The 13,066-nt window shown below is 44.9% G+C and overlaps 1 protein-coding gene across 8 annotated transcripts in view; it reads right to left on the reverse strand.

Annotated features, from left to right (window-relative positions):
• LOC310837570 (uncharacterized protein) overlaps positions 1-13,066 on the reverse strand; it is a 47,215-nt gene that overhangs the window by 9,080 nt on the left and 25,069 nt on the right. For 6 of the 8 annotated variants that reach the window (XM_083724377.1, XM_083724380.1, XM_083724376.1 and 3 more), the window contains one exon: positions 9,111-10,594. The exons of 1 other annotated variant lie outside the window; for it this stretch is intronic. In XM_083724377.1, coding sequence (XP_083580503.1) covers positions 9,151-10,594 — 1,444 coding nt within the window. In that variant the 3' untranslated portion in view covers positions 9,111-9,150. Of the gene's footprint in view, positions 1-9,110; positions 10,595-11,085; positions 11,376-13,066 lie in introns of those variants that run through there. One more of the 8 variants, XM_083724378.1, reaches the window with a different exon arrangement.

Raw genomic sequence — 13,066 nt, forward strand, 5'->3', positions numbered from 1 at the left:
TTTAAACAATACAATAGAGAAAAGAGACAACAACAACAGAAAAACAGAAAAAATAAAAACAATTAGACAAAAAATACACACACAAAAAAAAATACAACAAACCTTCCATAACTTAACTTTCATTTACTTGTTTCTTTGACCTCCTCACACCTCCCTTTTTTGTATTCTACTTCAATTAGCTATTTCAGCAAATCCTTTCCATCTTTCCCATATTTTTTTCCATTAATTTATCTTAACATAATATAACTTTACCTTTCCTTCTTTCCTTCAACAATCTATTTTTACTTAAATCCTTTCTAATATTCTGCTAAAGTCACATAACTTCATTCCAGCCTCCTTCTAACATTCCTTAATTTTACTATATTTCTGTAAATAAACTTTAAATTTCTTCCACCAACTCTTCTCCCTGGTCTCAGATTCTGCCAGTCATTTCCGCCATTTCCATGAGGTCCATCACCTTCATCTGCCATTCTTCCCGAGTGGGTAGATCTTGTGTCTTCCAATACTTTGTGATGAGTATTCTTGCTGCTGTTGTGGCATACATAAAGAAAGTTCTGTCCTTCTTTGGCACCAATTGGCCGACCATGCCCAGGAGGAAGGCCTCTGGTTTCTTTAGAAAAGTATATTTAAATACCTTTTTTTATTTCATTATAGATCATTTCCCAGAAGGTCTTGGTCCTTGGGCATGTCCACCAAAGGTGAAAGAATGTACCTTCAGTCTCTTTACATTTCCAACATTTATTATCAGGCAAGTGGTAAATTTTTGCAAGCTTGACTGGTGTCATGTACTACCTATAGATCATTTTCATTATATTCTCTCTTAAGGCATTACATGCCGTGAATTTGATACCTGTGTTACATAACTGTTCCCAGTCAGCCATCATAATATTATGTCCAACATCCTGTGCCCATTTAATCATAGCTGATTTCACCGTCTCATCCTGGGTGTTCCATTTCAACAGCAAGTTATACATTCTTGACAAATTCTTACTTTTGGGGTCTAACAGCTGTGTTTCCAATTTTGATTTTTCCACCTGAAAACCAATTTTTTTATCCAGATTATATGCCTCCATTATTTGATAATAATGGAGCCAATCACACACTTTGTTTTTTAGTTTTTCAAAACTCTGTAGTTTCAATCTATCTCCCTCTTGTTCCAATATTTCCCAATATTTTAACCATTCGGCCTCCATATTGAGTTTTTTCTGAGCCTTCGCTTCCATTGGAGACAGCCACCTTGGAGTTTTATTTTCAAGCAAATCCTTATATCTTGTCCAAACATTAAACAAAGCTTTCCTGACAATATGATTTTTAAATGCTTTATGTGCTTTGACTTTATCATACCACAAATATGCATGCCATCCAAATACATTATTGAAACCTTCTAAGCCCAGCACGTCAGTGTTTTCAAGAAGCAACCATTCTCCCAGCCAGCAAAAAGCGGCTGATTCATAATAAAGTTTAAAGTCTGGCAGGGCAAATCCACCTCTTTCTTTAGCATCTGTTAATATCTTAAATTTTATTTGAGGTTTCTTGCCCTGCCAGACAAATCTAGAAATATCTCTCTGCCACTTCTTGAAACAATCCATTTTATCAATAATTTGCAATGCTTGAAACAAAAACAGCATTCTAGGCAATACATTCATTTTTATCGCAGCAATTCGGCCCAGCATTGATAACTTCAATTTGACCATATTTCTAAATCCTTTTTCACTTCCGTCCAACATTTTTCATAGTTATCCTTGAATTCACATTTTTAGCTGTCATATTAACCCCTAACTATTTCACTTTCTTAACCAATGTTAATCCTGTCTCTTTCTGGAACCTCTCTCTCTCTCAATCCCTGTTAGGTTTTTCTCTAGCACCTTAGTTTTCATTTTGTTCAGCTTAAAACCTGCTACCTGGCCAAATTCTTGAATTACTTCCAGAACTCTTTTAGTACTAGACTCTGGCTCCTGTAATGTCTATACCAAATCATCAGCAAATGCTTTCAACTTGTACTGTTTAGCTCCGACTTGTATACCTTTAACCAATTGGTTCCTTCTAATCATATTTAAAAGGACCTCCAGGACCGATATGAAAAGCAATGGAGAGATTGGGCAACCTTGTCATGTTCCTTTCTCTATCTTAAATTCTTCTGTCACTACATTGTTCACAATTAACTTAGCCTTTTGTTCTGAATAAATTGCACCTATACCATTTTCAAACCCTTGACCAACCCCCATCCCTTGTAGATCTTTCTTCATGAAGCTCCAAGAAATGTTGTCAAAGGTGTCAGGAAACTGCCATCGGAGCCAAGGGTGGTGCTGAGGCTCCCTAATGATGCTGGAGAGGGAACCAGCAAAGGGAGAGAGGAAGCTTCCGCTGGGGAAGGAGATAGACGTGACGCCAGGGAGAAAGGGGAGTCCGAGGGAGCTGCGGAGAGAAGGCTCCAGGACTCTTCCAGTGAAGCCAGCGGGGGGGGAGCACGGGACCTCCTCTGGGGACGCCCACTCTGCGCAGAAAGCTTTCGCGCAGAGAAGGCAGGCGTCGATTGGGTGTGAAAGAACTTCTATGTTGGAAGAAATTCAGGAAACGCCCACTGACGGATTCTTCCAGCGATTGAGACAGTCACAATGTACTGACTGTCCAGCCTGGGGAAAGTTTTAACCAAACTACTCAGCTCGGAGCAGTTTGCGCTTTACGCACAAGCAACCCCATACCCCATTACAGCAATCTGTCAGTCTTTGACGTTGTTTGTGTGGAGGGAACATCATGAGTCAGACCGGAGGAGGAGCAGGCGCCGGAGAGGGAGCCAGGGGAGGACCAACTCTGGAGGAGAGAAACAGAGATTTGGAGCAACAGCTGGCTTTACTAGCGGCGCGGCTAGACGAAAGGCGGACTCAGGATGCTCAGGGGAAACCCACCCCCATTGCAAGGAAGGTACCGGGACTGGCGCACAAGTTTGGGGGCGATCCGAGGGACTATAATGCTTTTAAGACGGAGGTGCAGTATGCACTGGAACTGCAGTATGATGATTTTGTGGACGATGGTGCAAGAGTTGCCTATGTGATAGGGCATCTTCAAGACGGCGCCAGGGATTGGGTTAGACCCTTGATGGCATCGGACAATGCTGCCTTAAAAGACCTGAAGTTTTTTAGCGCCATGGATCACATGTTTTCAATTGAAGTGGAGCAGAGCGTGGCACACAGAGAACTGATGGCTTGCAAGCAAGGGAGCCAATCAGTTAGAGAGTACTGGGCGCGGTTTTCGATGCTAATCCACAAACGTGGGTAGGAAGTGAGTTGGGAACCTATTCAGATGCTGTTTGAGGAAGGCTTAGCCCCTTGGGTTAAGGACGAACTTTCCCGCTCGCCCCGCCCGCAATCGATGGATCAGCTGACCAAAATTGCGCTGCCGATTGGAATACGACAAGAGGCGCAGGCTTTAGAGAGGCGGGAAGGGAGAGCAGAGCATTGGCATGACAACCGGATTCCTGAAATGCCGGCGCCACCTTCCCAGCCAGAGGAGCCAATGGAAATCGGAGGCGCGCGGGGTTTCAAACTCCGGCGAGGTGCGCAAAAAGGAGGGGGAAACGACCAGGAAGTGTTTTCTCTGCCAACAGCCGGGACATTTTGCCAGGGTGTGCCCTCAGAGAAAGGCTTGGCAAGGGATGGTCGGGGCAGCGGGCAGTGAGAAGGAGGGGAATTCACAGCAGGGAAACGAGAGCGCTTGGCTGCCGATCAGTGGCACAGCAGCCAGGCAAACAACCAGTAAGAGTGCCCAAACCAGACCCCCCCCCGGTCAGCCATAGCCATAGAGGTGGAGCTAGAGCTTCCCAACGGACATCCTATTAAGGTGAAGGCACTACTGGACTCAGGCAGTTCCTGCAAGTTCTTTAGCAAGGACTTTGCACTAGAGCACCAACTCCAGCTGTTGCCTTTGGAGCGCCCCTTGCAAGTAACGACCATAGATGGGAGGGAACTCCTGGGGGGAGAAGTGACACACCAAACTCCTCCCATGAAGATGAGAGTCTCCAGGCATACTGAGACAATTGCATTTCACGTAGCCACACTGGCCGGGCCGCCAATCATACTGGGAATGAGCTGGTTGGCGCTGCATGATCTGGTAGTGGGATGGCACCAGCGCACAGTATCTTTTGGGTCAGCTCACTGTGTAGAACACTGCCACGGGGGGAGACCCTGAGGATGGCCGTAGCCAGAGTGGCAGGGATGGAGGCAGAGGAAAAGATGAGGGTGCCGCCACAATACGCTGATTTGAAAGAAGTCTTCAGTAAGAAGGAGGCGGATAGGCTGCCCCCCATAGGGCCTTTGACTGTCAAATCAACCTACTCCCAGGGGCTCAGCTGCCAGTGGGTAAGCTGTACGCCATGTCGGACAGAGAAATGCAGGAGTTGCGGAAGTTTATCGACAAGGACCTGAAGAGGGGTTTCATAAGAGAATCGAGGGCGGTGGGGGGCAGTCCAGTGTTCTTTGTGGACAAGAGAGACTCAAAAGAACTTAGATTAATTTGTGATTATAGGAGGTTAAACTCGATATCAGAGCCGGTGACCTTCCCAATGCCCAGAATTGATGACATTTTGACCAGGGTAAGGAAGGGAAAGGTTTTTACCAAGTTGGATCTTCGAGGGGCGTACAATTTAATTAGGATAAGGGAAGGAGATGAATGGAAGACCACCATGTTCACCCCCCTGGGGGCTTTTGAGTATTTAGTTATGCCCTTCGGATTACAATCGGGCTCTGCATGTTTTCAATCGTTCATGCACCACGTGTTGGGGTCCCTCTTGTACAAGAACTGCGTGGCTTTCCTAGATGACGTCCTGATCTACTCGGAGAATGAGGAACAGCATGTAAAAGATGTCAGAGAAGTGCTGAAGAGGTTGCAGGAGCACCAGTTGTGGGTGAAGCTGGAGAAGTGCCAATTCCATGCCTGAGAGGTCGAATTCCTGGGTTACAGGTTGTCAGACAAGGGCTTAGCCATGGACCCAAGCAAGGTGCAGGCGGTGCTGGAATGGAAGACTCCTAAGAACCGGAAGGACGTGCAGAGGTTCCTGGGGTTTGCGAATTTCTATAGGAAGTTGTCTCACCGATTGTCTCAGTAGAAAGAAGTTTGTGTGGACGGCAGAGGCACAGCAATCCTTTGAGAAACTAAAAGGAACGTTCGCTTTGGAAGAGCAGCTCTTGCACGTGGACCTGCAGAAGCCAATGAGGGTGGAGACAGATGCGTCAGACAGAGCGGTAGGCGCCATTTTGCTCCAGCCGGGAAACCAATCCAACTGGAGACCGTGCACCTTTTTCTCGAGGAAGTTGAGCAAGTCAGAACAAAACTACACGGTGTATGACAGGGAACTGCTTGCTATTCACGAAGCGTTCCGACGCTGGAGACATTTGTTGATAGGGGCTCAACACAAGATCCAGGTGTGCACGGACCATAAGAACCTGGAATACTGGAGGACTGCAAGGGTTCTCAACCAGAGACAGATGCGGTGGGCTCAGGAGTTTTCCAAATTTTCTTTTGAGATTCGGTACATACCGGGAAAGGAAAACGTCCGAGCAGATGCCCTATCCCAGAAACCAGAGTACTTAGGAGAGGGCGCACCAGAAGTACGACATGTGATACCCGAGGACCGATGGTGTGTGGGGGCGTATTGGTTGGTAAAAGGGAACTGGCAGGGTTGATGAGGGACGACGAGTACGCACAAACCAAGATCAGAGAGCTCCAGGAAGCGGGAGAAAATCAAGGGGGTTTTCAGGAAAAAGAAGGAGCATTGTATTACAGGGGAGCATTGTACATACCAGAGGGGGATTTGAGGAGGAGGGTACTCAAACAACTGCATGACAACCCCACGGCGGGGCATTTTGGTCAACACAAGACCATGTTGCTTGTCACCAGGGAGTTCTGGTGGCCAAGAGTAAGGGAAGACGTGAGGGAATATGTAAGGGGGTGCAACCGATGCCAGCGGGCTAAGGGGGAGAAAGCCGCACCCACAGGGTTACTAGAACCCTTGCCCACTCCGGGGAAACCATGGGAGGTGGTATCCATAGATTTTATGACCGATTTGCCTAAGTCCAGGGGGAAAACAGCTGTCATGGTGGTAGTTGACCTGTTGACCAAGATGTGCCATTTCATTGCTTGCTCGCATGCAGTATCGGCAGAAGAAACAGCTAGGCTGTTTGTTGATCACGTTTTTCGGTTGCATGGCGCCCCCTTGAGGGTTTTGTCCGACAGAGGAAGGCAATTCACTTCCAGGTTCTGGAGGAAGCTCATGAGCTTGCTTCAAGTTGAGGTGAGCTTCTCGACGGCCCGTCACCCAGAAATCAACGGGCAAGCGGAAAGGGCCAATAGCATACTCCAACAGTACCTACGCTGCTACGTCAGCGAGAGAGAGAACGACTGGGTGGAAAAGCTAGCGCTGGCCGAATTTGCTTACAATAACGTGGAGCATATGTCCACGGGGATGAGTCCTTTCATGGCCAATTATGGATGTCACCCCAGGGCCCTCCCAGAGGAGGGGGAGGAGAGGGGGAGTGTGCCTGCGGGAGAGCAATTTGTGGAAGAAATGGAGGCCTTACACCAGCAGCTTAAAATGAACCTGGAGAGGGCCAAGGAAGAGTACAAGAGGCAGGCAGACAAGCACCGCAGAGAAGGGGAGACCATAAGGGTTGGGGACCGGGTGTGGTTGTCAACCAAAGGGCTGCCGTTCAAGGGAGGTTGTAAAAAATTACGGCCAAGGCGACTGGGACCTTTTGAGGTAACGCAGCAGGTGAATCCTGTGGCTTTCAGGCTCAAACTGCCAACCAACATGAAGTTGCATCCGGTGTTCCACCGGTCTTTACTTTCACCATACCGAGAAGGGAGGGAGTTTCCGGGGCGAGAGAGAGAGATCCCCAGTCACCCAGAGGTGGAGGAGAGGGAACTCAGTGGTCAGGCAGCGGAAATTCTTGACTCAAGTTGGAAGGGGAGGCAGGTGGAATATTTGGTAGCTTGGGAGGGAGAGCCTGAGTCAGAAAACACATGGGTCCCTGCAGGAGAGATAAGGGATGAGTGTCTGCTGGGGGAGTTTCATCGCCGTTTTCCAAGGAAACCGAAACTGTTGGAAAGATTTTGGGAGGAGCAATTTGGGACCACGGATGATGAAGAAGAATTTATGGGGTATCCTCCTTCAGAGGGAGAGGGAAGGGAGGTATCAGAGGAAGAGGACTCAGATTGGGGAGATTGGCCAGAGGACAGAGACAGCAGCAGGAGGAGAACGATGTTTGAATCATCTGAGGGAGGGAATAGTTCGTTCCAGGGGTTTCCCGCTTCACCACCCAGGAACCGGGGCGGGGGTGGGGAGGGCCCTGGGAGGGAGGTGGATGTCAGGAAACTGCCATCAGAGCCAAGGGTGGTGCTGAGGCTCCCTAATGATGCTGGAGAGGGAACCAGCAAAGGGAGAGAGGAAGCTTCCGCTGGGGAAGGAGATAGACGTGACGCCAGGGAGAAAGGGGAGTCCGAGGGAGCTGCGGAGAGAAGGCTCCAGGACTCTTCCAGTGAAGCCAGTGGGGGGGGGAGCACGGGACCTCCTCTGGGGACGCCCACTCTGCGCAGAAAGCTTTCGCGCAGAGAAGGCAGGCGTCGATTGGGTGTGAAAGAACTTCTATGTTGGAAGAAATTCAGGAAACGCCCACTGACGGATTCTTCCAGCGATTCGAGACAGTCACAATGTACTGACTTGAAGACTACCTGTCTCTGTGCCTTATCCATATTTGTAGAAACCACTCCATTCATGTCCCCCATCAAAATTATATTTTAATCCATATAGTCCAACAGAGTCTCATGCAGCTTCTTAAAGAATTCCAATTTTCCCTCATTTGGTGCATAAATGCCTACAATTAGAAATTTCTTTCCTTGTGATTGAATTTCAATTGCCACAAGACTTCCTTGATCGTCTTTAAATATAAATTTCGGTGATAGGCTCCCCATTGCATAGATTACTACTCCTCTTTTTTTAACTTTGTCTGATGAAATAAATTCTTGTCCCAATCTTTTATTGCCCAGAATTTTCCTATGTAGCCTAGTCACATGTGTTTCTTGTAGGCAAATCAAGTCCAATTGTTCCTTTTTCAATAAATGAAAGACTCTGCGTCTTTTCTCGGGATAGTTACAACCATTAATGTTCCAGCTTAATATTTGCAGTGCCATGATGTGGTTACTTTGATTTTCCTCCAAGTGCACCCTGTAGTTGCTCTACTTCTGTTGGTTTCACTAAATTGTCCAGTCCATAGGATAGGTTTGCTACATCCAGTATTGGTGATCCTTTTTCCAGCGCTTTTTGTTCTAGTCCTCTATCAAGTGGTCTTCTGTCCGATACTTCTGGCTTTTGCCCCAGCTCCTTCTGTAAATCGTCTCCGTGCTTGTCCAAAAATGTAGCTTTATCTTCCACTGATTTTATCTTTATCTTCTTTTCTCTGAAATTGAAGGATAGGCCTTGGGGGAATTCCCACCTGAAGTTGATTTTGTTCTTTCTCAATAAGCCAACCAGGTCACTGAAGTCCAACCTAAGATCCAAAAGATATTTCGGAATGGCCTTAAAGATCTCCACTCTTGACTGTAGTATTACCAGAGGGTTCTGATAGTGCCAGCCCAAAATTTTGTCTCTCTCTTCTTTAGATCGGAGGGTAATCAAACAGTCTCTTATTCTATTCTTCTCTTTCCTCCCTCCTCTTCCGAGTCTAAAGGCAGTCACAATTTTGAAATCATCTTGATCCAATGGGAAGTCCCAAAAATCAGCAAATTCCTGAGTAAGAAAGTCTATCAAACTGTCCTTCTACACCTCCACATGAACATTTCCAATCTCTCCACCAAAGACCAAAAACCATGTGACACTCAGCCCACCATTATTCACCACCAGCTCTCCAGATGACACACCCCTCACTAACCTTACACTGCATCTTGTATTCTACTATTTTAAGATGTTACCCGCATTACTTTCCGTACTCCTTACATTTAAAGCGTTTCAACCATGTGAATTTGCGGATGAATTTTATACTGTCCACTTCAACAGAAGCTCTTTCCACACTCTGTACATTTAAATGGTTTCTCCCCTGTGTGAGTTGATGATGTGTTCCAAGGTTTTCACTTCAACTGAAGCTCTTTCCACACTCTATGCAGTCAAATCGTTTTTCCCGTGTGTGTTCGTTGATGTCGTTTACAGTGTCCACTATGACTGAAGCTCTTTCCACACTCTATACATTCAAATGGTTTTTCCCCTGTGTGAGTTCGTTGATGTTGTCTTAAGTGTCCGCTTTGACTGAAGCCCTTCCCACACTCTATACATTTAAATGGTTTCTCCCCTGTGTGAGTTCGCTGATGTTTTCTAAGGGTTTCACTTAGATTGAAGCTCTTTCCACACTCTATACATTTAAATGGTTTTTCCCCTGTGTGAGTTTGATGATGTCGTCGAAGTTTCCCATTATCAGCGAAGCTCTTTCCACACTCTATACATTCAAATGGTTTTTCCTCTGTATGAGTTCGCTGATGTACTTTATAGTGTCCACTTTGACTGAAGCTCTTTCCACACTCTATGCATTTAAATGGTTTCTCCCCTGTGTGAGTTTGATGATGTTGTTGAAGTTTCTCACTTTGACTGAAGCTCTTTCCACACGCTATACATTCAAATGGTTTCTCCATTGTGTGAGTTTGTTGATGTAGTCTATAGTGTCCACTTTGACTGAAGCTCTTTCCACACTCTATGCATTTAAATGGTTTTTCCCCTGTGTGAGTTCGCTGATGTATTCTAAGGTATCCACTTTGACTGAAGCTCTTTCCACACTCTATACATTCAAATGGTTTCTCCCCTGTGTGAGTTCGTTGATGTAGTTTATAGTGTCCACTTTTATTGAAACTTTTACCACACTGCATACATTTAAACGGTTTCTTCCCTGTGTGAGTTCGATGATGTTGTTGAAGTTTCTCACTTTGATTGAAGCTCTTTCCACACTCTATACATTTAAATGGTTTCTCCACTGTGTGAGTTTGTTGATGTAGTCTATAGTGTCCACTTTGAGTGAAGCTCTTTCCACACTCTATACATTTAAAAGGTTTTTCCCCTGTGTGAGTTCGTTGATGTAGTTTATAGTGTCCACTATCACTGAAGCTCTTTCCACACTCCATGCATCTGAATGGTTTTTCCGCTGTGTGAGTTAGATGATGCCGTTGAAGTTTCCAACTATTAGAGAAGCTCTTTCCACACTCTATACATCTGAATGGTTTCTCCCCTGTGTGAGTTCGCTGATGTATTCTAAGGTTTCCCCTTAGACTGAAGCTCTTTCCACACTCTATACATTCAAATGGTTTTTCCCCTGTGTGAGTTCGTTGATGTTGTCTTAAGTGTCCCCTTTGACTGAAGCTCTTTCCACACTCTATACATTCAAATGGTTTCTCTCCTGTGTGAGTTTGATGATGTCGTCGAAGTTTCCCACTATGAGAGAAGCTCTTTCCACACTCTATACATTCAAATGGTTTATTTGTTATTCCTTTTGAATTTACAGATGGCCCCCCAGAATTATTGCCTGATTTCTCCATCGTCTGCTTCAGAGTGCAGGGAGACAAAATCCTGTTGGTGTTGCAAGGGAGAGAACAAAGGAATATGACACACATCAAGTTCAATTACCACTCATTCCAATTAGTATTTATAATTATGATGTGCCACCTGACCTCGTTCCCGTTTTCTGACACAGGACTATCCTAGTGTAAATTCTCTGCCCAGGCCTCTCTCACTGTCATTTCTCCATTTGCCTCACTCCTGGACGTACCTCCTCTATTTCAATGCGGAATCTGTGTCACACTGAAGAAGCTCAATATTAAACATCAATATATAACTGTACTTAATGGAAACTTCAGCCTTCCATATTTAGCACTGATTCATTCATAGGATGAAGCTATTAGTTTTATTGCTGGAGACACAAATTTATTCCTGAGATATCAAATACATTAATAGTATTATGTCATAGGGTGTTGGGGCTGGGATAGTACCTCTCGTGGGAGACATATAGGGCTCCTTCTGGGGTGATTGGTCCACCATTAATCCCCAACCTGTACTCTCACCTGTGGGTCCTAGAAGCTGTCAGCATGCAACAGCAGACACAACCCAGGAAAAGCTTTGACAGGCCAACTTAACCAGTTGAGGATAATTGATGGGTCTCAATCAATTGACACTGCAAGCAATAGCCTCCAGAAGATCAAAAGAGACTACGAGGCTCTGGGCAGGAAATTGAAGCAAATAAATGCACAAATTGTCATCTCATCTGTCCTCCCAGTTGAACGACGTGGCCCAGGGAGAGAGGGGAAAATAGTGGAAGTGAACAGCTGGCTTCGCAAATGGTGTAAACAGGAACAGTTTGTTTTTCTTTTCTTTTTAATGTCAGTTAATAAAATATTTGTATACAGCCCCAAAAGTTCAAAATAGTGCAAAACATCTCACTATCATGCATCGTTGGTTTTGTTTTTTCGTTTTAACTCAATCCACTTCAGGTAAGTAGGAACAGAACAGATAATGACATATTTCTTTTCTTTTTTTAAAATAATAATATTTATTAAAGTTTTCCAATTAAATACAAATTAATAAAATATCCAATTTCAAATCCTTATCCAATAACATCCTTCTAGGACTTCCCCTTCCCTCCCCCCATTGTGTTCCAAATCTCACAAATAAACAAATAGTTCCAACAAGTTCTTCTCTTCAATTCAAACTTGTTATCCTTAACCCAATTTTTTTTAAAAAAAACATTATTTTCCATTCCCCTAAAATCGACCTGTTCCCTCCACGAGTTCCCCACTTTGGTATACCATGTAAATATATATAAAATAGGTAAAACATAATTTACACCCTTTGGATTCCACATTCCCCGCCCCCCCTTTTCCCGGTTGCGTTCCCAATGTTCCTCAACATCTGATGTTTCCACATCTCTCTAAATCATAGTCCTTTACCAGTCCTTTTTAATTTCGAATGTCCAATCATGGAAGAAGTTTGTCTCAAAAAGGGGCCCCATTTCTTCCATCCAGATTTTTATATCCAGGAGTGAAGACTCCAATTTTATTCCTTAAGCTTGTCAAATCTGGATGTCCCAAATGTTCCCACTTTTAACTTTGTCCTATTCTTGTTGTTCTGTTATTCTTATTGATCACACTCCTCTTTCTTTTTCTTTCTGTCCCTGTTTTCCTGCACAAATGTCCTAATTCCAAAAGCTTCTAATTCCGTTGCAGAGGCTTGTTATTCAGGAGCAAAACATTACGTCAAGTTCCTCTCATTCCTCAACAGATAAATCCATTGTCTTCAGTATACTGGCCTCTGTAGACAAAATAATGTTCCATTTCTGCAGTTTCCCAGGAGATAGAAAGTTCTGTTCAAATTTCATGCCAAAAACACTTGTAATGTCCCTCGGCTCCTCTAGGTGGATTACGAAAACTAAGTTCTCTTCCAGATCACGTCCACTAATCCAAATAACTTTATAATCCTTATTTAAGACAATTTGTATCCAATTTGTAACAAATGTAACCAGCAAAGTTCTTGTAACACAGTCTCTATCTTATTCTTCCGCTTTGACAGCTTTTTGACAGCTGTCAAAACTTGCATTTCTCCTCTCCAAGCGCCTTCACAGATCGCTCCTGGGGATCCAGGGGGGGTTGTTTTTAAGTCCAAATTCCACTTCTCTCCTCCAGCTCCATCTCATACTTTTCACTCGTGAAGTTAATAACTTGCCAAAATAAGGTTACTCTCGATCTTAGTTATCAAATCCTTTGCTTTTAACCCTTCTACAATAGGGGGGGGGGGCTGACTTCCTTTTTTGCACCTCCCCCGCTCGCTCCGAATTTTTAAAATTTTACCCCTTTTTTTTAGTCCAAGTTCCAATTACTCACGGGTTGTTCTTTCAAGTCCAAATTTTCAAAAGAAGAAGCCAGCGCTCTCCGTCGAATGGCATGCGGCTTCGCTCAGCAGGGGAAGCGGCGGACTCAAAGCACCCCCCCCAGGCACCCGCTCCGTAGCCTTTAAAAAGGCTCTTTCGCGAGTCGGGGGGGCGCAAAGGTG

The sequence above is a fragment of the Podarcis gaigeae genome, assembly GCF_964106915.1.
Source record: "Podarcis gaigeae genome assembly, chromosome: 2".
Lineage (NCBI taxonomy): Eukaryota > Metazoa > Chordata > Lepidosauria > Squamata > Lacertidae > Podarcis > Podarcis gaigeae.